The sequence below is a fragment of the Macaca fascicularis genome, chromosome 7 (assembly GCF_037993035.2).
Source record: "Macaca fascicularis isolate 582-1 chromosome 7, T2T-MFA8v1.1".
Classification (NCBI taxonomy): Eukaryota; Metazoa; Chordata; class Mammalia; order Primates; family Cercopithecidae; genus Macaca; species Macaca fascicularis.
In genome coordinates this window covers 122481772-122506285 of record NC_088381.1, presented here as the reverse complement: position 1 = coordinate 122506285, position 24514 = coordinate 122481772, and the positions used below count along the sequence as shown (strand labels likewise).

General features: G+C 42.5%; 1 protein-coding gene across 10 annotated transcripts in view; it reads right to left on the bottom strand.

The window, feature by feature from the left end:
- Positions 1-24514, bottom strand: part of SAMD4A (sterile alpha motif domain containing 4A) — a 229228-nt gene that overhangs the window by 145768 nt on the left and 58946 nt on the right. For 2 of the 10 annotated variants that reach the window (XM_045396445.2, XM_073997424.1), the window contains exon 1: positions 1797-1892. The exons of the other annotated variants lie outside the window; for them this stretch is intronic. In XM_045396445.2, the coding sequence (XP_045252380.2) occupies positions 1797-1806 (10 nt within the window). In that variant the 5' untranslated portion in view covers positions 1807-1892. Of the gene's footprint in view, positions 1-1796; positions 1893-24514 lie in introns of those variants that run through there. 10 annotated transcript variants of the gene reach the window in all.

Below are 24514 nucleotides of genomic sequence, written 5' to 3'. Positions count from 1 at the left end.
GCCCACCAATGTGTTTGAACAATCCCTACAGATGTTCTGGTGCCAGAGCATGGGAAGTACACCTGGGCTGCATTTATGCCCTCTGTTTGGGGGCAGCTTCCGCAGAGAAGCCATTAGGACTCTTCTTAGGTAGTAATGAGAAAGCTTCCACTGGCTCTCATTCGCACTGACACATAATATGGACTCAGCCTTCCTCACTATAACTCAGTTCTCTGATATGAAAATTAATGGAATCACTTATAATGTTCAGCAGCGCCTAGGAAGTAGGGCCTCTGTGACAAACCTGGGCCATGTGGAGAAAGCAAACCCTAATTAATTCATTTTGTCAATCACAAAGAAAACTGGCCAAAGAAAACTCCTGGCCCAAAATCGTATGGTTTAATTTCTTCGCCTCTGTAGGAAGAGTTATTGATCTACAATGAGAGATGGAATAACTACATAAAAGATGGAGTATCGCAGTTAGTTTAGGAAAGCCTCTAACACTTCCTTTTTTGAAAAAAAATAATTTTGCAAAGCAAAAGAATCACAGAATTATATAACAAATTCCCACTGACTATATAAAAAACGGCAAGGAAAGACATACAGGCAACCCTCTTCAGATGTTTTTCAAGACATAACATTTCTTAACAGTCAAAACTCAGAGGGAAACAGAGAAGTATTCTGGATCTCAAAACGTGAATAATCACGCGAAATGACTTATAAGCAACAATGCCTTAAATGACTTTTGTTGTCATGTTTTAAAAGATCGAAAACAAAATGAAAGCTCATTTTAATACTTTGATGCTTCCATAATGTTGACAGTTATATTTTCACAATTCAAATATATTCTCCAGCAGAGCGCCTTATTCATTTTTTAGTGGAAGGAAATAAAATTCAATATGCATAAATTTAAGGTCTTATGCTTTTTAAAAAACAGGCTTTGAAGTATTTTTTAAACAAGCATCCGTCACATATTTTTGTAATTAAGATAATTTAGAGAAACGAGCAGTCTTTCATAAATTAATGTAAAAGATACTGCATAGTTATATATGGCTCCAATTTCTGAAAGGAGAACCTTAACAGTAGTTATGTCTGAACAGTGGGATAGAGATAGGCATGGTAGAGAAGTAAGACTACTTTTTAAAAGTAGTTTTTTGTAGAGATAGGCTCTTACCCTGTTGTCCAGGCTGGTTTCAAACTCCTGGGCTCAAGCAGTCCTCCTGCCTCAACCTCCCAAAGTCCTGGGATTATAGGCATGAGCCACTGTGCCTGGCCAAACTTTACCTTTTTCACTTTAAGTCCTTCGGTCCTATTCAAATTTATTTTTGTACATATTTTGTATAATTTTAAAAACTACACCAGTTAGAAATAAGTTAAAAATAATAAATCCATATTATTACACCATCAACCTTTGGTACACATTACGCTGAATGTCACTTAAAGACTTCAGGTTGCCATTTCAGATAATTTTTTTTTTTTTTTAACAGTTTGAGTACACTATCACCAGATACCAGTAGATTCTCATCTGGTAGTGGTAGAAGTTAGCCACATTGCAAATGAAGAAATGGAGGCCCAGAGAGATTAAGGGATCTTCCCACACCATGCAGTTTACTGATACTGAAGGCAAGGCTTGCCCTCAGTCCTTTGACGTCTCAATTTATGCTTTTTAAAAATATCATATCATGTTGCCGTCACATGTCCTGCAACACCACTCACGTTTAAGATCTGAATCATACTTACTAACTTACGACAGGTTTCACAAAAACATAACTCCGTCAGAATTAAAGCTGAACGCCAGAATCAAACCCTTCCCTTACCAAGGGCCATGCAGAGGCTCCGCACGGAGGCAGTGATGGAAGGGTCTTGGACTTGGGACTTTCTACCTGAATCTGACTCCTCTGATTACTAACTGTGTGACTAACTGCGTGTAGCCTCTTTATGTCTTCTTTTCTCACCTGTGCTGCGGCGATTAAAAACATCTGCCTACTTACTAGTGTTGTGAAGGTGAAATGAACTAATTTCTGTCAAGTACATAGCCAGGTGCCTGGTACACAACAAGTGCCCAATAAAAGTCAGCTATTACCCATCAACATTTAAATTAATAAACTAGGTGCAATTTAGAATCTCTCTCATTTCTATTTTAAATCTATTACAAGTATGGTATTTAACCCCCAAATTTGATGAGAAGTGCCCAATCTTTGAGAAGATTTACATTTACCACAAGTTAGTAACCTTAGACAAGATACACCTTTCTGTCCCATTCTCCTTAGCAGTAAGGGCCGAGATGCTCAGATTCAAGAAATGTGTGTGAAAACGCTGGAAAATGGCAGAGTTACCTAAACAAAAGGTAGACTTTGTTTTTAGCTTACCCTGAATCACAGCCGGTAGTCAAGAGGCCTTCTCAGTGGTTTGCCCTGAAACTTCCAGATCACCCAAATGACCTTTGACTGTTTCTCCCAGATGTCTGCAAAGAGCATTTGTTCTACCAAGTCCCTCCTGGACCTCCAGTCTTCCCCACCAGTGTGAAGCCCTTCTCCCCCGCCTGCCCTATAGTAGAGCCCCTCTTTTCTTCTTTCTTTGGTGGAAAGGCGTCTCTTCTCCAGGCTGAAAGCACACACAAAAAACCTGTGACTAATTTCTTTTCAAATCTGAAGGCAGTCTTCCACTATTCTCCTCAGGCACGGAGAAGTAAGTCGAATCCTTGTGACTTCCTTAACAAAAACATTCTTTGAAGGCACAAACAGAATAAGCAATAACTGACGATTTAAACATACCTAGAATACTTTACCACACATATTTCTTGAGTGTCTTGTAACACCGGCAAAACTTCAAAGAGCATACCAACTCTTGCCTACCGGCTTAAATGGAAATATCTAGGCCCATTGTTGAGGCATTTCCGGGATATTTAAGAATGTTTACTGGAACTGATAACAACCACCTATTGAGAGCGGGCTGCTGTGAATCTCCCGGCCTAGGAGACCTCCTAGCTCGAGGCTGGTACTTCCATAAAAGGACTGACATTTGCCAATGTGGTTTAGCGACAAAGTCAAAAGAACAGCTTTGGATTTTTGAAACCGAAGCATCAAAGATGGGAGGTATGCATTTGCTGTCACCAACAACTGGGTGGAGGAGAAGCTTCCCAGGCAGTTTGTTTGTATTGAGTTAGGCCCATCATGAGGCTACTCAGTGAGCTCCATATCAGGGAAGACCATTCTGAAAGGTGTATGCTTTTTCTGTCCCCCTCAGAGTTCTTTTTCAAACCCAGATGTTTTTGAAGAGAAGTAAATCGAGTAAACAGCAGATGGCGTGCTTGAAGTCAGGTTCTAACTTCCCAGCCTCTGCCTGTTGTCTTAAAGACTTTCCCCCTCGTTCCTTGTTGATTCAACTCTTTATTCTTATTGAGTATCTGCTTTTCTATCCAAATGTTAGAGGAAGCAAAGACGGAGCTGAATCAGCAAATTGCCTTGAGACCTTTGAGGAAAGGGAGTTTGTTTCCCACAAAGTCCAGGGCTTTCCAAGCACCATTACCCCACATATTGGGCTCACTGCTGAGTTCTCTGTCATCCAGGGGTTCTGGTGAACCAGGAACACTGTGTAACGCAGCTCTCAGCGTTTATAAATGTTCACAGGCTGATCACACCGTGTTCACGCATGCAGGGTCTGCAGGTTGGGTTATGGCAGACTTGCTTCCTCTTGACTAAGAACGCTTTTCTCTTCATCTGACTCTCTATCCCTTCTGCTTCCCCCAATCCCCTCAACCTGATACCAGGAAGCTGGATCATCCACTCAACAGGATCTTTCATTCCTGTTATCTCAGTGATGAACACAGTACCAGGCACATAGCTGGTACTGAATGAATCTCCATAAATCAGTAAATGAATGGGTAAATGAATTGATAAATGAACTCAGTGCCCACTGCTATCCAAACCACATTAAAAGGCAAGGATTTGCCTGGAGATTTGAGGGCAGAGTCAGGGACAACAAGTTGCAGGTCAGGATGAATTCAAAATAATTCTATGGAGAGTCGATAGCAGCAGTTTACTTCGGGTTTGCAACACCAGCTTCCACTTTTGTGTCTCCTCTACCCACCCACCAATTCCCAGAGTATACATTGTAACCCTTCATTGAACAAAGTCCCCTTCAGTGAACACAGTAGTCCGTGCTCCCCTAGGACCCCTTTCCCAGTCTAGAGAAAGCCTCCTCCACATTATCATGACCTCAGTCTCCTGCCCTCAGTGAGATGTCAGGAAAGAAATCCAGTAAATCAGTTCAAGCCATCATGCTAGTACATGACTAGATATAAGCATTTTAGTGAGAGACTTAGAACTAATATCTACCTTCCAAGAACTTAAAACTTACTGACTTCTGGCCCAGCGTAGTGGCTCACGCCTGTAATCCCAGTGCTTTGGGAGGCCGAGACAGGTGGATCACTTGAGGTCAGGAGTTCAAGACCAGCCTGGCCAACATAGTGAAACCCAGTCTCTACTAAAAATACAAAAATTAGCTGGGCGTGGGGGCGTGCACCTGTAATCCCAGCTACTCAGGAGGCTAAGGTAGGAGAATTGCTTGAACCTGGGAGGCGGAGGTTGCAGTGACCCAAGATTGCACCACTATACTCCAGCCTGGGCAACAGAGCAAGACTCTATCTCAAACAACAACAACCTTACTGACTTCTTGATAAAAGCCTACGTAGAAAATTAAAGGTCACTGATTCTCCACAGAAAAATTGTTCCACATAGAAAAAAACTACTGGACTTGGAGTCAGAAGACTTGAGTGTGAATATTGGGTTTGCCTCTTAATGGTGGGTTGTCTTAAGCAAAATATGTACTCTCTGGGTCTATAATGCTATCATATGTAAAATGCTCCATGTCTCATATGTTGCTATGTGGACCAAATGTAACAAGGTTTTTAATACTGCTTTGTGAAATCTAATGTAGTGAATGCATGAGTATAGTGAAGCAGTAAAGAAAAAAGACACAAGGAGATTATTCTTTGAGAATCCAGAATTAAGATAGGAGAGGAAATTGGCATCACATTAAATGAGTTTCAGAGAAGACTAGGTTGTGATCTGTAGGGGTAAACACACACTCATAACACCGCAAGTACAGGTGGTCCCTGCTTATAGACCCAACGTATGCCTAGAGATGTTGGTGATGAAGAAGAAACTGATGGTAATGCCTTTACTAAGTGATAACTATGTATCTGGCATTAATCTGAGCACTTTATGTGTATTATCTTGTTCAACCTGACAATAGCCCTGAGAGGTGTGCAATACCATTATCCCCATTTTACAGACGAGAAAACAAGTTAAAGTCTAGAGAGTTCAAGTCATCATTAAGTGGAATTCCCTCTGAGCGCACACTTTTCAACAGACTGCTGAATGAGAGGATAAAAGCATTAAGGAGGAACAGCCGAGCTTTTATTCCGCAAGACTGAAAGGGTGAATCGAAGAGAGGTGAAGCTCAAGAGCAGGAGGTGGAATGAAGTTACAGACACTGAGAAGAAACCTGTGAGACTCCTAGTGTGAAAGACCAAAAGGAAACTCTTGATAATGGAAGACAAAACGCAGCCTGTGTGTAAGGGGAAGGCCAGTAGGAAGCAGGGAGAATGTAATTGTTGGGAAATCAGTGGAGATATACCACGGCATTCTCTCTCCCCACGGCCTGCCCAATGCACCAGGCACACTAATCAGCAATGTTCTCATTCTCGGAGGCAGAACCTGCTGCTGTGACAATCGAGGGCTGGAGTGAAGGCATGCTGATGAAGCTGCTGCCATCCCCACAGCCTCGTGCCACCTCTGAGCATTCAGCGCCATTCCCGTGAGCAGTGACAGGCAGAAGCAGCTAAAGCTAGCTGTTACCACCAGACTGCTAATGAAAACCAGAAAGTCTGCAAACAAAACTGCCGGCTTCTCCAGAATCGAACCAGAATGGTATCAATTTGGAAAAAGAGCCCTTTCCACTGGGTACAGGTTTCCCCCTTGGTGAGTCCCATCAACCAAAATGAGATCTATAAATCCTGACAATGTCTCTGCGATTCTGCATTTTTCTTCTTCTAAATCAATAAATAATTGATTCTGTGTCAATAGGGACCTCTTATATCCCAAACACAGATAAGAGATTTTAGAGATAAGCTACAGATCTTTACAGTTACGAAACAGATTTACAAACCCAGAGTAAAACATAGAAATCTCATAGCATGAAACTTCCAGGTACTGTTGGGAGAGAGACATGAGGGGGCTGGGAGTTGAAGGACGAGGGAAAACCATTTCTGGGGAAAGAGTAAAGGCCTGGTTATTGGTTTGGTTTTGTTTTTTCGGGGAAGGCAACAGAAGCTACTCTTCCTTGACTTGCTTGGAGTAACAGACTTGCAGATGGTGATTTGAGGGCACACTGCAAACAAAATTCCAAGGCTATTTTTTTAATCAAACATAATTAGCCAATTAAAGCAGACATTTTGGCTAGACATATCCTATTGAAAATAAGCAGAATTACAAGGATTTGGCATTTTAAAAAGGAGTAGTTTGTCAATGGCAGAATGTTAGACTGCTTCTTTATATCCTTGTCTATGAGCCAGACATAGCAGAACTAGTAACTGGTGGCATGTAGGGGTGTGTGTGTGTGTGTTTCAAGCAACACTGACTTGACATTCAGAACATCTGCTCGAGGTAGGCAAGTAGCAGGCATCCCTAGAAATGAAAGTACAGTGCTATGAGCTGCCATGTTTGAAATCCTGAAGCAAAGGAGAAACACCTTAAAACCCCAGGGTTGAACGTGGGATGAAGGCTCCACATAAAAGTGCTGAGAGATTCCGAAGGGAGGCAAAGGGAAATGCTGCCCGCTCTAACAGGCCACCTGAGCTGCCAATGCTGCGTGTGGCCCAGCTGCTGGCGGCTGTGAGGAGTGGCCTCCACTTGTGAGGCTGGTTCCCTTCCTCCTCCCTTCTTTGCCCCCCTCACTCCAACCCTGCTGCCTTAGTTGAGGGAGAACGCTGGGTTAGATGAGGGCAAGGCATTTTAGACAAGGGTGTGAGACACATACAAGAAACAGAGATGCTGAGAAACTTCACCAAGCTCAGTCACCATGTTTCTTACATCTCCATGATTGCAGACTAGAGGAGATCATAACAACAGCAGCAGCAGCAGCAATAACAGCTGCCGGTTATTTTGTGCCCCCATGCAACAGGCACTGTGCTCAGAACTTTACATATAATATTTTATAGATTCTCATATAACTCTGTGATGCAGGTTATTTTCCCCACAACAGAGACGAAGAAATAGAAGCTTGGAGGGATTAAAGTAATTTGCTGGGGTCAATAAGTACCAAATGGCACGGTCCGTGGATCTGCTAAACCATGTCCTTTCTCTCTAGCATGCCAACCTTGCTCAGGCATCTAGTGAGACAAATAAGTTTCTGTGCCCTAAGGTTAATAAACCTAAACTTAGTCAGATTTCAAAAAAAATAATAAATGCCAAGAAGCAAAACCAACCTGTTTAATTTAGGTAGGAAACTCTCTTCAACAACACTATTTAAAATAGTACTAACTGCCAAATGTCCACTCTCTTAGAATATCGGTATACACTGGATCCAGGTAATAAAATGAACTTTTCGATTTCTAGCTATACCAGAAATTATTGTAAATAGTTTCCATGATAAGATAAATTAGTTTGGGTATTACATTATAACTCAGAGTATTCTCTTTCCTGAAACTACATAATAAATGACTAGCTTAATCTCCTAGAGAAATGTCTCTTGTTGCTCAAAAAATAGCAACAGAAACTGTTTTACTTATAGACAAATCTCGTTCCTTGTTGATTCCTGTTTTTAAACTGAGGACTTATAGAGGAAGATGCTTTCAAATTAGGGAATTTAACAAACAGCCTCTTTGATAACTTATCATAACTTCTCTTTCATGTTTATTTTGTTTAAGATGACAATATCCATAATGCTAAAAGTTTACAATATCCACCACTATTCACCCTCAGAATGCCAATATTCTAGAATTCCGTTGCTCTGGCTCAAGGGAAAATATTAATGCACGCAGGGATTTGTATAGGATTGACAGAGCCAACTCAGCATGACAAATGGGGGAAATTCCATGTGCAACATTTATGGGAAACATCAGGTTAGTATGCTGCTAAGACCAGCTGCTCCGTGTGCTGCGGCTCCCCCGTGCAGTCCCCCATGAATCACGCAGCCACACAGTTGCCCTAAGCCTGTGGCATCTACTGAGTGACTCGCTTAAGCAAAGACAAGACTTTTCTTCTGCTCCTGGAGAGTGAGGACTCCATATGTTGTGCCATAATCTCCTTGTAGCAAAAATAGTCATAGAGATTTCTATCACTTATAGGAAGGAAGGATGTATAGGATGGTGACCATTTGGCAAAAAGCTGGCAAGGTTGGGACTCTGTGCAATAATTGACTTACTTTGATGCTGGAGCCCTTCCTTATATACAAGAGCAATGTGTTAGCAGAGAGGCTATGGAGTCTGTGCACAAGTTGTTTATCGGTGTATGAGGCTTTCTTAATAAAAATTTCAAGAATTCAAGAGATCCTGAGTGGCACATGAAACAAAGGAGAAATAAATTTCATCAACTGGGGATTCTAACAGGTCATTTAGGACTGATTTAATGTAACTAGTATCAAAATAGGGTCAGAGGTACATCACTGTGTCACTTAAAATCTACCTTCCACCCCTGCTCATTCCTCTCTGTCTTGTGAGGCCAGACCTGATGGAGGAAGATGCTTTCCTTTCCTTCTGGGGCTGCTGTTGGCAAGCTCTGTGTCCATGAGGCTCTTTCTCAGTATTCCCTGTGCTGACACATGGTGTGGACTCCCAGGTCTCTTCTCCAGGTGGAAAGAGGTCGGACTCTTCTTGCTTGGCCTCTCAGACACTTTGGACACATTTCATCACTTTCCCCTTCTTAACACTCCTTCTTCACCTAGCTTCTAGAGCTCTACCCTCTCCTGGCTTTCTGCCAACCTCACTGGTGTCTCCTTCTCATCTCTTCTGCTAATTCCTACTCTTCTTCTTGCCTCTTTTTGGAGATGGAGTTTCGCTCTTGTTGCCCAGGCTGGAGTACAATGGCGTAGTCTCGGCTCACTGCAACCTCCACCTCTGGGTTTCAAGTGATCCTCCTGCCACAGCCACCCAAGTAGCTGGGATTACAGGCGCCTGCCACCATGCCCGACTAACTTTTGTATTTTTAGTAGAGACAAGGTTTCATTATGTTGGCCAGGCTGGTCTCAAACTCCTGACCTCAGGTGATCCACCTGCCTCTGCTTCCCAAAGTGCTGGGATTACAGGCATGAGCCACCAGGCCCAGCCTGTTCTTGCCTCTTAATGTTGAAATGACTCAGTTCTTAGTCTATGTCTCTTCTTTATTTGCCATCACTCCCTTGGTGAGCTCATGCAGTTCCATGCCATATAGTTGGTATTTAAAGTAAACTCCCAAATGTGTGTCTCCCCTCTTGATCAGTCTCTCTTGAATTCCAGACTTATATATCCAACCACCTAGTCAACAATGGGACTTGGAGGTATAATCAATATCTCCATTTCAGCATGTTCTTAACTGAATTCCTGAGCTTTCCCCCCAAGTCCAATGCCCTCCCCATCTCTGTGATGGCATCTCCATCTTTTCAGTTGCCCAGGTCAAAAAGCTTAGGATAATTCCTGACTCCTCTCTTTCTCTCTCACCCTGTATCCAATCTGCCAGGAAATTCTGTTATCAGGAAATCCACCTTCAAGATGTACCCAAAATATATTCAGAGCATGACCACTTTCACCAGTTACACTGCTGTCAGCTAAGTGTGAGCCACCATCATCTCTTACTCTACCAGCCTTCCAACAGGTCTTCCTGCTTTCCACATCTGCCCTCCTCAAGTTTGTTCTCAACATAGAAGCCAGAGTTCTCTTTTTAAAGTATAAGTCAGATCATGCCACTTTTCTGCTCAAAACCTGTGATGTCTCCAAAATTCATTCCGAGTGTGGAAGCCAAAGGGCTTACACTTAGCGTACAAGGCCCTGCGTGATTCTCAGTGCACGACTCCCCCACCACCACTTACCTCTTGAGGTTTCGCCTCCCACTACCCTTCCTGTTGATCACTCCTCTCCAGTCACACCAGCCTCCTCGTACATCCCAACCTAAGGGCTTTTGTAATGGCTGTTCCCAGTGCATGAAACCTTCCCCTCAAATGCAAATGAAAACTGCCTTCCCTACCTAACATCTCTTTTCAAATGCCACCTTCTAGCTGAGGCTCACACCACACTATATAAAATCACAACCCCTGGCAAAACTCCAAGCAACCATAGCTTGCCTGACTTTTCATTTTTTCCACAGGACTTATCAGCTGTAACATACTCTGTGATTTACTTATTTTACGCTACGTACTGCTTCTTATTGTCTGTCTCCCCACCTCCCCCCATTAGAATGTAAGCTCCACGAGGGTAAGGATCTTTGTTTTGTTATTCAATGTATCTCAAGAGTCTAGACCTGTGTTTGGCACATAGCAGTTGCTTGATAACTATTTCTGGATTGAATAAACGAATGCTGGGCTGTGGTGTGCAAAAATAGGATCACTGAAATTTCAAGTCCTGGTGGTTTAACTTGCAGTGCTGATGTTATTTTTCTCATTTTTTGGATAATTTTTTTTTTTTTTTTTGAGACGGAGTCTTGCTCTGTTGCCCAGGCTGGAGTGTAGTGGTGCGATCTCGGCTCACTGCAAACCTCCGCCTCCCGGGTTCAAGCGATTCTCCTGCCTCAGCCTCCCAAGTAGCTGGGATTACAGGTGTGACCCACCACACTCAGCTAATTTTTGTATTTTTAGTAGAGACAGGGTTTCGCCATGTTGGCCAGGCTGGTCTCAAACCCCTGACCTCAGATGGTCTGCCCACCTCGGCCTCCCAAAGTGCTGGGATTACAGGCATGAGTGACCGTACCTGGCCCGCTGGATAATTTTTTATTTTATTTTATTATTTTTTGAGATGGAGTTTCACTCTTGTTGTCCAGGCTGGATTGCAATGGCATGATCTCGGCTCACTGCAACCTCTGCCTCCTGGGTTCGAGTGATTCTCCTGCCTCAATCTCCTGAGTAGCTGGGATTACAGGCGCCCACCACCATGCCCAGCTAATTTTTTTGTATTTTTAGTAGAGATGGGGTTTCACCATGTTGGCCAGGCTTGAATTCCAGTCCTCAAGTGATCCACCCGCCTCAGCCTCCCAAAGCGCTGTGATTACAAGTGTGAGCCACCGTGCCCAGCTGGATAAGTTTTGAGATTGTTTTATGTCTCACAGGCACTGCTCTTAATTATAAAAGTGACTTGTGAACTATTAAGAAATGAGATTCACTTTTATCTACAAATGTTCTTGAAAAACAAGTTCCTGGGTTCAAAACGATGTAATTGATGTGCCCTGGATGTACAACAAGACACAGAGACCAAGACCTGCAGATCCCCAAACTTTAGTTCTTGACTTGTGGTTCTGGGAATCAGACCCCAAAGACACATTTTAACTTAAAAGTCTTGCTGACACTGCTAAGTTTATTACTGCATTAGTAGATTTTTAGAATTTATTTTTAACTATATAAATAATGTGTGAGTATATTCACACTATTTCAGAGATGGATGGATGGATAGATAGATAGATAGATAGACAGACAGACAGACAGACAGACAGATAGATAGATAGATAGATAGATAGGTAGGTAGGTAGGTAGGTAGGTAGGTTAAGGGGTCTCCAACCCCTGGGCATAGATAGATAGATAGATAGATAGATAGATAGATAGATAGACAGACAGACAGATAGATAGATAAAGGGGTGCCCAACCCCTGGGCCACAGACTGGTACTGGTCCACAGCCTGTTAGGAACCTGGCCGCACAGCACTAGGTGAGCGGTGGGCGAGCATTACCACCTGAGCTCTGCCTCCTGTCAAAGCAGCAGTGGCATTAGATTCTCACAGAAGCGCGGACCCTATTGTGAACTGTGCATGTGAGGGATCTAGGTTGTGCACTCCTTATGAGCATCCCCATCCCCACAGCCCCTACCCTGGCCCGTGGAAACTTTGTCTTCCATGAAAAAGTTTCCCTGATGCCAAAAAAGTTGGGGACCGCTGATATAGATCATGTAAAGCTATCCTTGTCAATCACCCAATCCCATTCCCCTTCCAGTGGGTCCTACTTCTATTCATTCATTCATTTTATTCAACAATACTTCCCCCAACTCCCACCCCACGCCCCCAAGACAGAGTCTTGCTCTGTCGCCCAGGCTGGAGTGCAGTGGCACGATCTGGGCTCACTGCAACCTCTGCCTCCTGGGTTCAAGCAATTCTCCTGCCTTAGCCACCCTGAGTGGCTGGGATTACAGGCATGCACCACCCTTGGCTGACTTTTGTATTTTTAGTAGAGACGGGATTTCACCATCTTGGTCAGGCTGGTCTCCAACTCCTGACCTCAGATGATCTGCCCAACTCATCCTCCCAAAGTGCTGGAATTACAGGCGTGAGCCACCGCACCGGCTGAATATACATAATTTTATTCAGCAATACTTAGCGACTATCTATTATGTGCCAAATACTCTTCCAAATGCTGAGGATACAGTAATAAGACAGACAAGAAGATCCCGCCTCCAACATTTCCAGTCTTTCCCATCTCAATACGTAATAAAAGCTGATATTTGTTTAGCATGTACCAAGCATTTTACATATGTTAAGTGATATATTCATAACCACCATATGAGAATGTGACATTAGTCTCCTCATTTTATAAAGGATAGTAACGCAGAGAGAGGAGAGATTATTGCCCAAGGTCGTACCTCTAGTAAATGGCAGAGCCAAGAAGGCACATAGTCCTTGAGTCCTAACTCTCCCTGTCTCCTCCCGCCCCCTCCCCATCCTTTGTATCCATCAGCAAAACCAGCATGCTCCACCTCCTCCATCCCCACTGCCCCCCAGGCACCAGGCTCACTGGCCTGGCACACTGGCACGGCATTAGCTCCTGACCAATCTCCCTGCCTCCCTCTACTTGTCCCCAACTACTCTCTACCCCACATCCAGAGTGATCTTACAATGTTCAGACCCCCTAATGGCTTCCATTTCACCTAGAACACAATCCTAAATCGGGTCTATATGAATCCTGCCTTCCTGTCTACTCACAGCCCTGCACTCTCCTCCTTACCCACCAGTCTCCAGCCAAACCGGCCTGCTTTCTAGTCCTTGAACACAGCAGGGCTGTTTCTGCTGTGGAGCATGGCCCCAGCTGTTGTGATCCCAGATATTACATGGCTGGCTCGGTTTCACCATCTAGGATTTAATCCCAATGTCATATCCTTGACCACCCAAACTAAAATAATCTCCCAGCCTCCACTCCCCATGCCCACCCTTATACAATATGGTTAGGACTGCAGGTTGGTACAACCTCTTCAGACAGCCAGCTGGCAGTTTCCATCAGAACCTAAATCACATACCTAGCTGTTTGACCCAGCTATTCTACTTCTAAGAATTTATTCTAAATATAAACTTGTACATGTGTGAAATGAAATATATTACAGGATTATTCACTGCCGTGATGCTTCTAAAAGCAAGATGTTGACAAAAACTTCACTATCCATCAGTGGGGCCTCCTTAAATAAATTATTGTACATAGTGACAGATAAAATACATTAGGTACTTTCTATGTGCCTAACAACAACCTTATGAGTTAAGCACTGTTATTAAGTCCTATTTTAGATAAGAAAGCTAAAACAGAGTGTTACTTAAACTTACCCAAGATGCATAGCTAATAAGTGGTAAATTGAGGATTCAGACCACAGGTTCTTGGTCTCTATGCAATACTGCCTCCCAGTACACATTCCTGTGGTGGAATACCACGCAGCCAAAAAAGGAATGATGCATTATATACAGAATGATATGGGCTGATCATCAAGGCATGCTGTTAAGTGAAAAAAAAAAAAAAAGTGAAGTGCAGAACAAGTGGGTAGAGCTTAATCTCTTGGAGTTTTGGGGTGTTTCTAGGAATACAAATGTATATGTTTGCATACTTCTATGCAAAGACATATAAGGAATAGTGGGAAATTATGTAAAAACAGTGGCTACTCTGGAAAGGGAAACTATAGGTGGCCAGGGCAGGGGTAGGAGATTTACATTTTACTGGGTACTTTTTTGTCCCTTTTGGTTTTTATTGTGTATGCACAAACATACACATACTGACTATTCAAACACTTAATAATGAAAAACAAAAAGATCAGATTGAGATATTCCCAAAAGGAAAAAGGATACAGCCAAATCATTACCATATAACCGTTTGCATTTTCTTTGTATATCTAATAGTAAGTGGTTTGTTTATTAGTGTATCTGCAACTTGACTCTAGTGGAGTCATCCTCTAAAATGGTTAGGTTTTTCTTCGTGGTGGGGCTGTGGTAGTGTGGCGAAGGCAATGCATGTTTATTGTACTAGCTTTGTAAGCTCACTAGACCCCACTAGAATGTACGCTCCATGAGGGCAAGGACTCTGTGTGTACAGTTCAGTGCCATAGCCCCAACATTTAGCACCCTCCCTGCTGTACAGTAACTCTGAATGAATGAATGATAGTGCCCAAAAATCTAGGGGTGTGACAATCAGAGTAAAACTGTAGGAACTTTCTTTACCAAACATGCACAAAAATTATTAATACTTTAGACCAACACTTAAGTTTCTCAGTATAAAATATTAAGATCTTAGTTTACAGAATACTTCTATACTTTTTTGTTTTGTTTTGTTTTTAGATGGAGTCTCACTCTGTCGCCCAGGCTGGAGTGCAGTAGTGTAATCTCAGCTCACTGCAAGCTCCACCTCCCAGCTTCACACCATTCTCCTGCCTCAGCCTCCCGAGTAGGTGGGACTACAGGCACCTGCCACTACACCCGGCTAATTTTTTGTATTTTTAGTAGAGACGGGGTTTCACCACATTAGCCAGGATGGTCTCGATCTCCTGACCTTGTGATCTGCCCGTGTTGGCCTCCCAAAGTGCTGGGATTACAGGTGTGAGCCACCGCACCCGGCCAGAATACTTCTATACTATTAACACCAATACTCAAAGTCAAGATTCTGAATAAGTGATACTCACAATGATAAGATATATGTCCCAAGGGATTTCACTTAGGCTTATACAGGGTCAGAAAAATGCTGATAATGGGCAAGAAGCAGTGAGGTTATGAAAGAAAAAGCAAACAGCTCAAGGCTTAAAAAGCAGGAGAGATTTAGAAAAGCTACATGGACATGTACAAAGTTTCAGTTACTATTTTAGTAATTTGGGATTATAAAAATTATTGTTGATTTGGTAAAAGGAAAACTCCTTCTTTGAGGCTATATCATGCTAAGGGAAACATCTGCCCTAGAACTGACCACCTGGAACCCTCCAAAGTTGCTTTGTCTTGTTATACCTTCACATGAAAAGGAAGAGCTCAATAACAGACTTGAACCATAAAACCTACAGGAAAATGATGACCCTGAGAATGTTCTTCATCTTCAAACTAATTAGCAGAGGCAGAGGAGGAGAGCATCATTTGTTAGTGCTGCATGATTGTTAGTTTTATGTGTCAACTTTGCTGAGCTACGAAGTGCCCAGATATTTGGCCAAATATTATTCTGAACATTTCTATAAGGGTGTTTTGGGATGAAATTAACATTTATATCAGTGACCTGAGTAAAGCAAGCTGCTGTCCATAATGTGGGTGGGCCTTACCCAATCAGCTGAAGGCCTGAACAGAACAAAAAGGCTGATCCTCCCTTGAGTATGGGAGAATTCCTCCTGCTTGGCTGCCCTTGAACTGGGACATTAGCCTTTTCCTGCTTTGGACTCAAATGGAAACATCAGCTTTCCCCATGTTTTGAGCCCATCAGCCCTTGGACTGGAACTACACCATCAGCTCTCCTGGATCTCCAGCCTACTGGCTCTGCCTGAGCTCTTGTCAGCCTTCATATACATGTGAGCCGATTTCTCATTTTACACACACACACATACACACATACACATAAACACACACAAGATTTATTATATGTGTAATAAATATAGCTATGTAATTATAAATATATAGTTATATTTATTATAAAATATACACATATATGCATACACACATCCTATTGGCTCTCTTTCTCTGGAGAACCCTGACTAATACATGTTGCTTCCTCTGTTAGAAAACTCACCAGAGTGAAATACTCCTTGATACAACCTATCACTAGAAGCCTGATAATGAGAATACAATATCCCCATGACCACCACCATGAAAGCATTCTCAGCTGGTGCAGAGAGAAACAACAGCTTAAAAGCTAAAGACTTATACGTATATCTGATAAGGGGTTAATACCCAGAATATATAAAGAACTCCTACAACGCAACAACAAAATACAATCTGATTTTTAAAATTGAGAAAGGACCTGAATGAACATTCAGAGAAGATACACAAATGGCTAATAAGCACATGAGACGATGCCCAACATCACCCATCATTCAGGAAATGCAAACTAAAACCACAATGCAATATCATCTCATATTCATTGGGATGGCTACTATTAAAAAACAAGACAGAAAATAACAAGGGTTGGCAAGGATATGGAGAAATTGGAACCCTTGTGCATTGCTAGTGGGAATGTAAAATGATGCAGCTGCTATGGAAAACAGTATGGCAGTTCCTCAAAATATTAAAAATAGAATCACCATATGATCCAGCAATTCCACTTCTCGTTATATACCCAAAATAATTGAAAGTAGGATTTCAAAGAGATCTTTGTAAACCCCTGTTCATAGCAGCATTATTCACAACAGCCAAAGGGTGGCAACAACCCAAGTGTCCACTGATAGATGAGTGGGTAAACAAAATGTCATCTATACGTGCAGTGGAATATTATTCAACCTCCAAAAGGAAAAAGATTCTCACACAAGCTACAACATGATGACGCTTGAGGACATTATGCTAATGAAATAAACCAGACACAAAGGGATAAGTCCTGTATGATTCTACTTACATGAGGTATCTAGAAGAGTCAAATTCATACAGACAGAAAATAGAACAGTGGGTGCCAAGGGAAGCAAGTAATGGGGCGTGAATTGTTTAATATACACATACGGTTTCATGTTTGCAAGATTAAAAGAGTTCTAAAGATGGATGGTGGTAATGGCCGTACAGCAATGTGAATGCACTTCATGCCACTGAACTGTACACTTACAAATGGCTACGGTGATAAACTGTATTTTACCACAATTGAAAAAAATTTTTAAGCCAAATACTTAGAGATCTCCAGGATATACCAGTAAGCTCTGAAGAAAAAAAAATAGAAAATGCATATAATATAGGTTCAGTATATAAAAACTAACATAAATATACATGCATAGAAAGGAGACAAATTGTCACTAGCAGTTACCAATAAGATAGGAAGGGACAGATAAAACGAAATGTTCATGTATCACTCTGTATGCCATATTGAGGCTTATTGATTGAATCTGGTACAATAAAAACATATCTATATTAGCTTCCTAGGGTGTCTGTAAAATACCACAAACTGGGTAACTTAAAACAACGGAAATTTATTCTCACAGTTCTGAAAACAAATCAGGTTGTCCGAAATCAAGATGTGTTGGCAGGGCCATGCTCTCCCTGAGACACTGAGTAGAATCCGTCCTCGCCTCTTCTAAGCTTCTGGTGGTGGCCGTCAATCCTGGGCATTGCTTGGCTTGCAGCTGCCTCACTCTAACCTCTGCTTCTGTGATTATTAAAACCTGGCGCTCTTCCTGTGTGTCTCTCTTCACATGGCATTGTCGCCTTCTTACAGGGATACCAGGCACGTTGCATTAGAGCCCACCATCATGTCATAACTTCATCTTAACTTGCCTACATCTGCAAAGACCCTATTTCCAAAGAAGGTCACATTCATAAATACTGGAGGTTAGAACTTTGACATTCTGGGGGAGGCAGGACACAATTCAACCTATAACAATATTTGTGTTAAAAAAAAACAAAAACAAAACTACAGTTAAGGTTCCTTGAACACTCTATTTATGAGCCCATACAGATCCATTAGAGACAGTATTATGAGAATGAAGAACCTGGATTAAGGAGCCACACTGTAGAGGTTCAGATCCCAGCTCAGCCACTTACAAGCTACATAACTTTGAGGCAGTTCATTAACTTCCCAGTGCCTCAGTTTCCTTATCTGTAAAATAACAGCACATAGGTCAAAGGCTTGTCAGGAGGATTAAATGAGTTATCAAGTGCTTAGCACAATGCCTGGTAATGCAGTAAGTACTCAATCAACATGAGCAATTGTTGTTATGATTATCACCATTTTCAGCAACCCAAAGACTCCCCTAGAAAGCATTCTTGGGGACAGAGCACCCTTTATTTTTACAGAACCTACTCAAGGCCTATTTCCATAGTTGCTTCCCCAATAATTTCATGCTTGACTTTCAGAGCATCAGCAATTTCATCTGATACAGGGTTACACTGCTGCAGTAAATATTCTTCATCCATGCCGTTATTCAATTCCCTTCCTGGGTGCAGCCCCCTGTGCAGCATGGCAGTCAAGCTCATGAAGGCCAGCGGAGTCTCCTAGCAGCACCACCTAGACCATCCGGGCAAAGCGCCTGTCACTTCACATGCAGCACCAGGGAGGGACACAGAGCAGTCTTCGGCCTCAGTCCTCCCACCTTCTGTGATCAGGGCCCTATATTTGGATTTTGATCTCGGCCTGACTTGCTGCTAAATCCGTAACCAGTTACTCTTACAGGGTTGTGGGGGAGGAGTCATGTTGCTATGGCAATCCAACAACTCTGGGAGAAGGAGAGGAGAGGAAATGGAATTTCAGGGCCCGAGACCACCAAGACTCAGAAATACCCATTTCTGCCTGTGTGCCACAGAAATGAATCTTGATATGCTAAAATAAACAGACCTCTCTTCTCTTTTTCCCAAATTTCCAACCATTGACAAAAATAAAAGCCTGCTTATACAAGAACTCTATTCACATGTCATTTCCTAACAGGACAGAAACTAAAACTCACACTTCATTCAGCAAGTCAGGAAGTCAGCTGATTTCCTTTAAAACCCTCTCTCTGCATGAAATGAGCAATTGTCTGGTCTGGATTTTATACATAATATTACTTTTTGACCTGCAGTTTACAAATAAACTAACAGAGAGACACACATAAAGCTTCGGCTTTCTCATCTCCCACTGGTTTAAAGGAGCAGGAGGAGAGCAAGGAAGGATGAAAAAAACTGCCTGGTAACTGAAAGACCTCATCTTCAACAATGACTTCTACCCTGCCCACGCAGTAACAGCCACTGACACAAAGCTGAGCTGACTTGTTAGGGTCTCACACCACTGTTTTCCTGTCCACATTCTGGTAGAGCTTCTAAGGAATCTAGCTGAAAGGCAAATCAGAGTCAAACACATACACAAACACAAATCAGGGATTAAGACTGTCTGTGTGCTACATATTCAGGAGCTAGATCATCTAATGAATGGGCTAAAGAATGTTCTGGTAGGCTAGTCCGGGACAGGATCAGCCAGGGAGCAGCAAATGGAATGGACAACCTGCATCTTTGAAAAACTACTCTGGTTAACCTTAGTACTCACATCTTAGGGGAGTTGTATGACAAAATGTCCTTTAAAAAAAGTCAGAAGCACCCCTCAACCTGATTCTCTTTACTTTCTGTCCTTTTTATCTCTTTTTCCAAGACAGTTTTTCTGAGCTTGAGCTAGGGTAGGGTAAGTACTGAAGGAAAATTTAATTCCAGAGTCTGGGGGTTGGAGGTAAAAAGGTAATGAGTTAGTTGAGTTATAGTTATGTAATTTTTCCTAATTTTTAAGGAAATAGCAATTGCTTAGACTTATAGAATAAGATTATATGGATGAACAGGTCAGAGAAATAAGATGTAATCGGTAGAAAAACCCTAAGGCAAGAGTCAGAAGATTCCAGTCCTTGGCTTGGCTCTCCCACTTACCCAAATAATCACAGACAAGCTGTTTAACTTTCCTGAACTTCTGTTTCTTCAGCTCTAAAATGGGTATAATAATGCCTGCCCTGACTTCAATTATGAGATCAAATGAAGTCACACATGTGCAAGTCTTCTGTAAACTATTAAGAACTGTTCAGTGAATGTATTGCTATTCTACCAGAATCTAGATGTGTTGAACAGAGAATTACTGTTCTCCTGCTTTGTATATCCCTCAGCCTCCATAGGAGTTCCTTATATCTAGTGGGAAAAACAAATGCAACTGGAAACAAACATGTGCTAACCAAATATGCATATAGGAGGGGTTTTTAGAACAAGTTTCCAAAAGCAGGTTTAAGGGAGACCTGTTCAACTTGGAAAGTCAAAGCTGGCCATCACCTAGCAATCAGCAATGCATTCACAAGGTACAGAACACCTGTGGGCAAAGCCACTCTCCCTTCCTGAATGGCACCTTCATAATGAGAACACTCACTGTTGTGCAAGACATAAGAAGTTTTAGTTCATAAAATTCTAGTTGGTAGCACGCCATGTCAATTAGCTTCTTACTCCATGTTCACAGCATTGTCACTAAATTAGAACTAATTACCATCTCAATTGACAATTTAGAGGTCATTAAAATATAGATTAGCCTGAAAGAAATACGGTATCCTGTGGAAAGTGAAATTCTGATGGAGAAGAGATAAACTCTAACATCTAACATTTAGTGTGGTAATGACCCTGTAACTGATGCTAAAATAGGATGTTAAAGTAGAGCCACTATTTTTCCTGACCTCTTGGAAGCCAGAGTCTGAAAAAAACAAGATCTCTCTCTCTTTCTGTCCCTCACAGACGTGCACGCACGCGCGTGTACACACACACACATACACACAACTAGCAGTAGAGCTGCTATTCCGTAAGTATGTCCCACAGTCAATGTCAAGCCTTGGTCAGGCACTAAACGCAGACTTTGCTTAGTGTGCTTCGGAAACAACTAAAAGCTTTGAAGCAGAAGTCAAGAGATAATTAGAGTGGGACAATTTAAAGGTACAATGCATGGGGGAGATGAAGTAGGGAAGAAAATAGACAAAGTCAAGTAAGAGTGACTGTTAGTCACGAGCTGAACATGCCCCATGAGCAAAGCTGCACAGCTGAGTTCAAATTTTTGATTAAAAATTTTATTATAAAGCTCTTTTTCTTAGGTACTTTCTAAGTACTTTACATTTCAAACCAGCAACTGCTTAACTATGTGGCCCTTTCTCCGAGAAACTTGCAAATATGGGGACACGTTTTTAAAGAGGTGTGGAGGGATTTAACATTTCATTTTGTAAACATCACCTGGAGATCCGAAGAATCACAGTTGTCAATAAACAAGCCCCACCTGGGTTCACAAACGAATCGAAACGGCTTTGCCAGGTTCTGGAAGGAAACTTATTCTTGCTATTTTCACTGCTGAATTTTCGGGCAGCTAATCTCAGAATGACAGTGTTTACATTTCATTCCCTACAACCTCACACCTAGTGCAGGGAAGACTAATGACAGAATGTCACAAAGCAGAAATGCAGAAACGTGGGAGTAATTGCACAGCAAGTCAGAGAGCTTTCGATCTGAAGGCATGCAACAGCAGGAAAGCCCATTACTCCAACTGCTGAAATTATGTCTCACTGGAGTCAAGTCTACAGAAATATTTATAGAATTAGCAAAATACTATCATTGGCAGTTTTGGGGGTTGCCTAATCTCCTGAGAACCTTTTATGGGGTGTGGGGAGAGAGCTAGGGGGAGGGGGACATAGGAAGCCATCCACCAAAGAAAAAAAAAAAAAAAGGCTACGTGTTAAAAAAATGATCATTTTGCCATATAGTATAGTATTTTTTGTTTGTTTGTTTGTTTGTTTGTTGAGACAGTCTCTGGCTCTTTCGCCCAGGCTGGAGTGCAGTGGCGCAATCTCAGTTTACTGCAAGCTCCGCCTCCCGGGTTCACGCCATTTTCCTGCCTCAGTCTCCCGAGTAGCTGGGACTACAGGTGCCCGCCACCACGCCCGGCTAATTTTTTTGTATTTTTAGTAGAGACAGGGTTTCACCGTGTTAGCCAGGATGGTCTCAATCTCCTGACCTCGTGATCTGCCCGCTTCAGCCTCCCAAAGTGCTGGGATTACAGGTGTGAGCCACCATGCCCCGCCAGTAGTATAGTGTTAAAGAAAGCATGGGAAACAAAATTTAGGTCATAATTCATCCTAAAGCACAAACTGACTGACTATTGCTGTCATTCCAGATACGTATTTCAAAGACTTCTATTAGTGACAAAACCTTTACATTTGCAAAGCATCCTGAAAGGTTGTATTTATTTTTCTGATACTTAAAAAAAAAAAAAAAAAAAGTCTGTATATCTGTGCTGTATCCTTCATGATTTAGTTATTTATGGCCACTTCCCTCCAAAACAAAAAATCTCTTTTCCCCAGGTTGCCCTTTATATTACAAAGTAATTATGGTGCTCATCAACTGAATTTAGTAATTCAGGATAATTGTACAGCCATATAAGTAAAACTATTTGCTTTCTTGCCAATTTGGTCAGTTCTCAGTCTATTAACAATCACAAGCAGCTCAGAGAGAAGACAGCATTTACTTTTGAGTCTCTTCTTTTTTTTTTTTTTTTGAGACGGAGTCTCGCTCTGTCGCCCAGGCTGGAGTGTAGTGGCCGGATCTCAGCTCACTGCAAGCTCTGCCTCCCGGGTTCACGCCATTCTCCTGCCTCAGCCTCCTGAGTAGCTGGGACTACAGGCGCCCGCCACCTCGCCCGGCTAGTTTTTTTGTACTTTTGAGTCTCAACTACATGCTTTTTACCAAATCTCAGTCAGCACATCATTTGTGCTCAGTTAAACTGGTTGTTGCTGAAATTCCCCGCTAGCATTGAAATAGATGTCAGGGCAGGTGGTCTTCGAAAGTTCTTAGATCAGCACTGTTTGGGCTCCTTGGCTCAGTCAGGGTTTGTGTAGTAAGGGTCAGTGGAGGTGGTTCCGAAAGAGAAATACAGAGCCCTTCTGTGATGTTTGATGCCTTCTTTTTCTTTCCCACATCGCACACTGACATATAAGTTATCACGTGACCGGAGAGGGAATAATAGAAATTAAATAAGAGTGGACTGGGCGCAGTGGCTTGCGCTTGTAATCCCAGCACTTTGGGAGGCTAAGGTGGGTGGATCACGAGGTCAGGAATTCGAGACCATCCTGGCCAACATGGCAAAACCCTGTGTCTACGAAAAACACAAAAATTAGTTGGGCGCGGTGGCAGGCGCCTGCGCTCCCAGCTACTCCGGAGGCTGAGACAACGGAATCGCATGAACCCAGGAGGCGGAGTTTGCAGTGAGCCAAGATCGCACCACTGCACTCCAGCCTGGGCAACAGAGCAAGGCTCCATCTCAAAAACAAAAACAAAAACAAAAAACAAAAAAAAACACAAAAAAAAAACCAAAAAAGGAATTCAATAAGAGTGGATGAAAGCAAACCAGTTCCTCTCAGATACTGTTAGATTATCCCCTCACACCAACTTATGAAAACAGAACCATTCTTCTTTTTATTTTCTGGTTAAGTTAGAGGAGAAGGGGCCCTGGGCAGCCATAGTCCACTTCCTTCTAATGTTTCAGGAAGTATGGAAAGAATGAGAACATTCTAGGTCAAGAGACTCTAAAAGAAGTTTTGCAGTAATAACTGGGACCGCCCATGTTGTTACCCTCCCCCCCCCGCCCAGCTACGTTCAGAACATTTCTACATGGATACCTGTCCTTCCCTCGAATTCAGCAAGTGCAAATTAGGCACATCCTTGTCCCCACCCTCCCCAACTGATCCCTACCTTGGCTTCTTTATTTCCACCAACAGAATTGGCCATCATTTTTCCAGTGGCCAAGAATTTTAGAATAATCTTTTATACCTTTCCTCTTTTTTTTTTTTTTTTTTTTTTTTCTGATGTCCAGGTTATTTATTAACAGAGGGGTCATCACAGTTGTTGGTTATATTCACAGACTTAGCGTGACTATAAATGCTCTCCAACCTGCTCAGGGTCTTTAATAAGTGGAAGTGGGCTTTGTGAGACTAAAAACAATTTGGAAAGTTCATGAGGATTACACTGAGGCTCTATTGAGAAGCTGGAAGTGGGAGCAATAAGATGGCCCTCTGAGAGCAAAAACATAGGAGAAATACCATGTATAGATGGGCAGACCAGCAGAGATGCCTCATGGGACCACAGAGCAGCAAGGCCATCAGGGTCCCAGAAGAAAGAGAGCTAGCCTGACATGGGAACAGGGTGAGGAGAGTCCTTGGGGGATACATTGGCAGAACCCACACAAGCCCTGGCAGGGCTGGTACACTCATGGGAGCTGGGAGAAGAGTGCTAAACCAAACAGGTCCTGCCCTCACAGGGCTGACAGTCTAGTGAGGGCAACGGAAAACAACCAATCCTAGAACACTTTAATTTTCTTTCTTTTTTTTTTTTTTTTTTTTTTTTGAGATGGAGTCTTGCTCTGTCTCCTGGGTTGGAGTGCAGTGGCACGATCTCGGCTCACTTCAAGCTCCGCCTCCCAGGTTC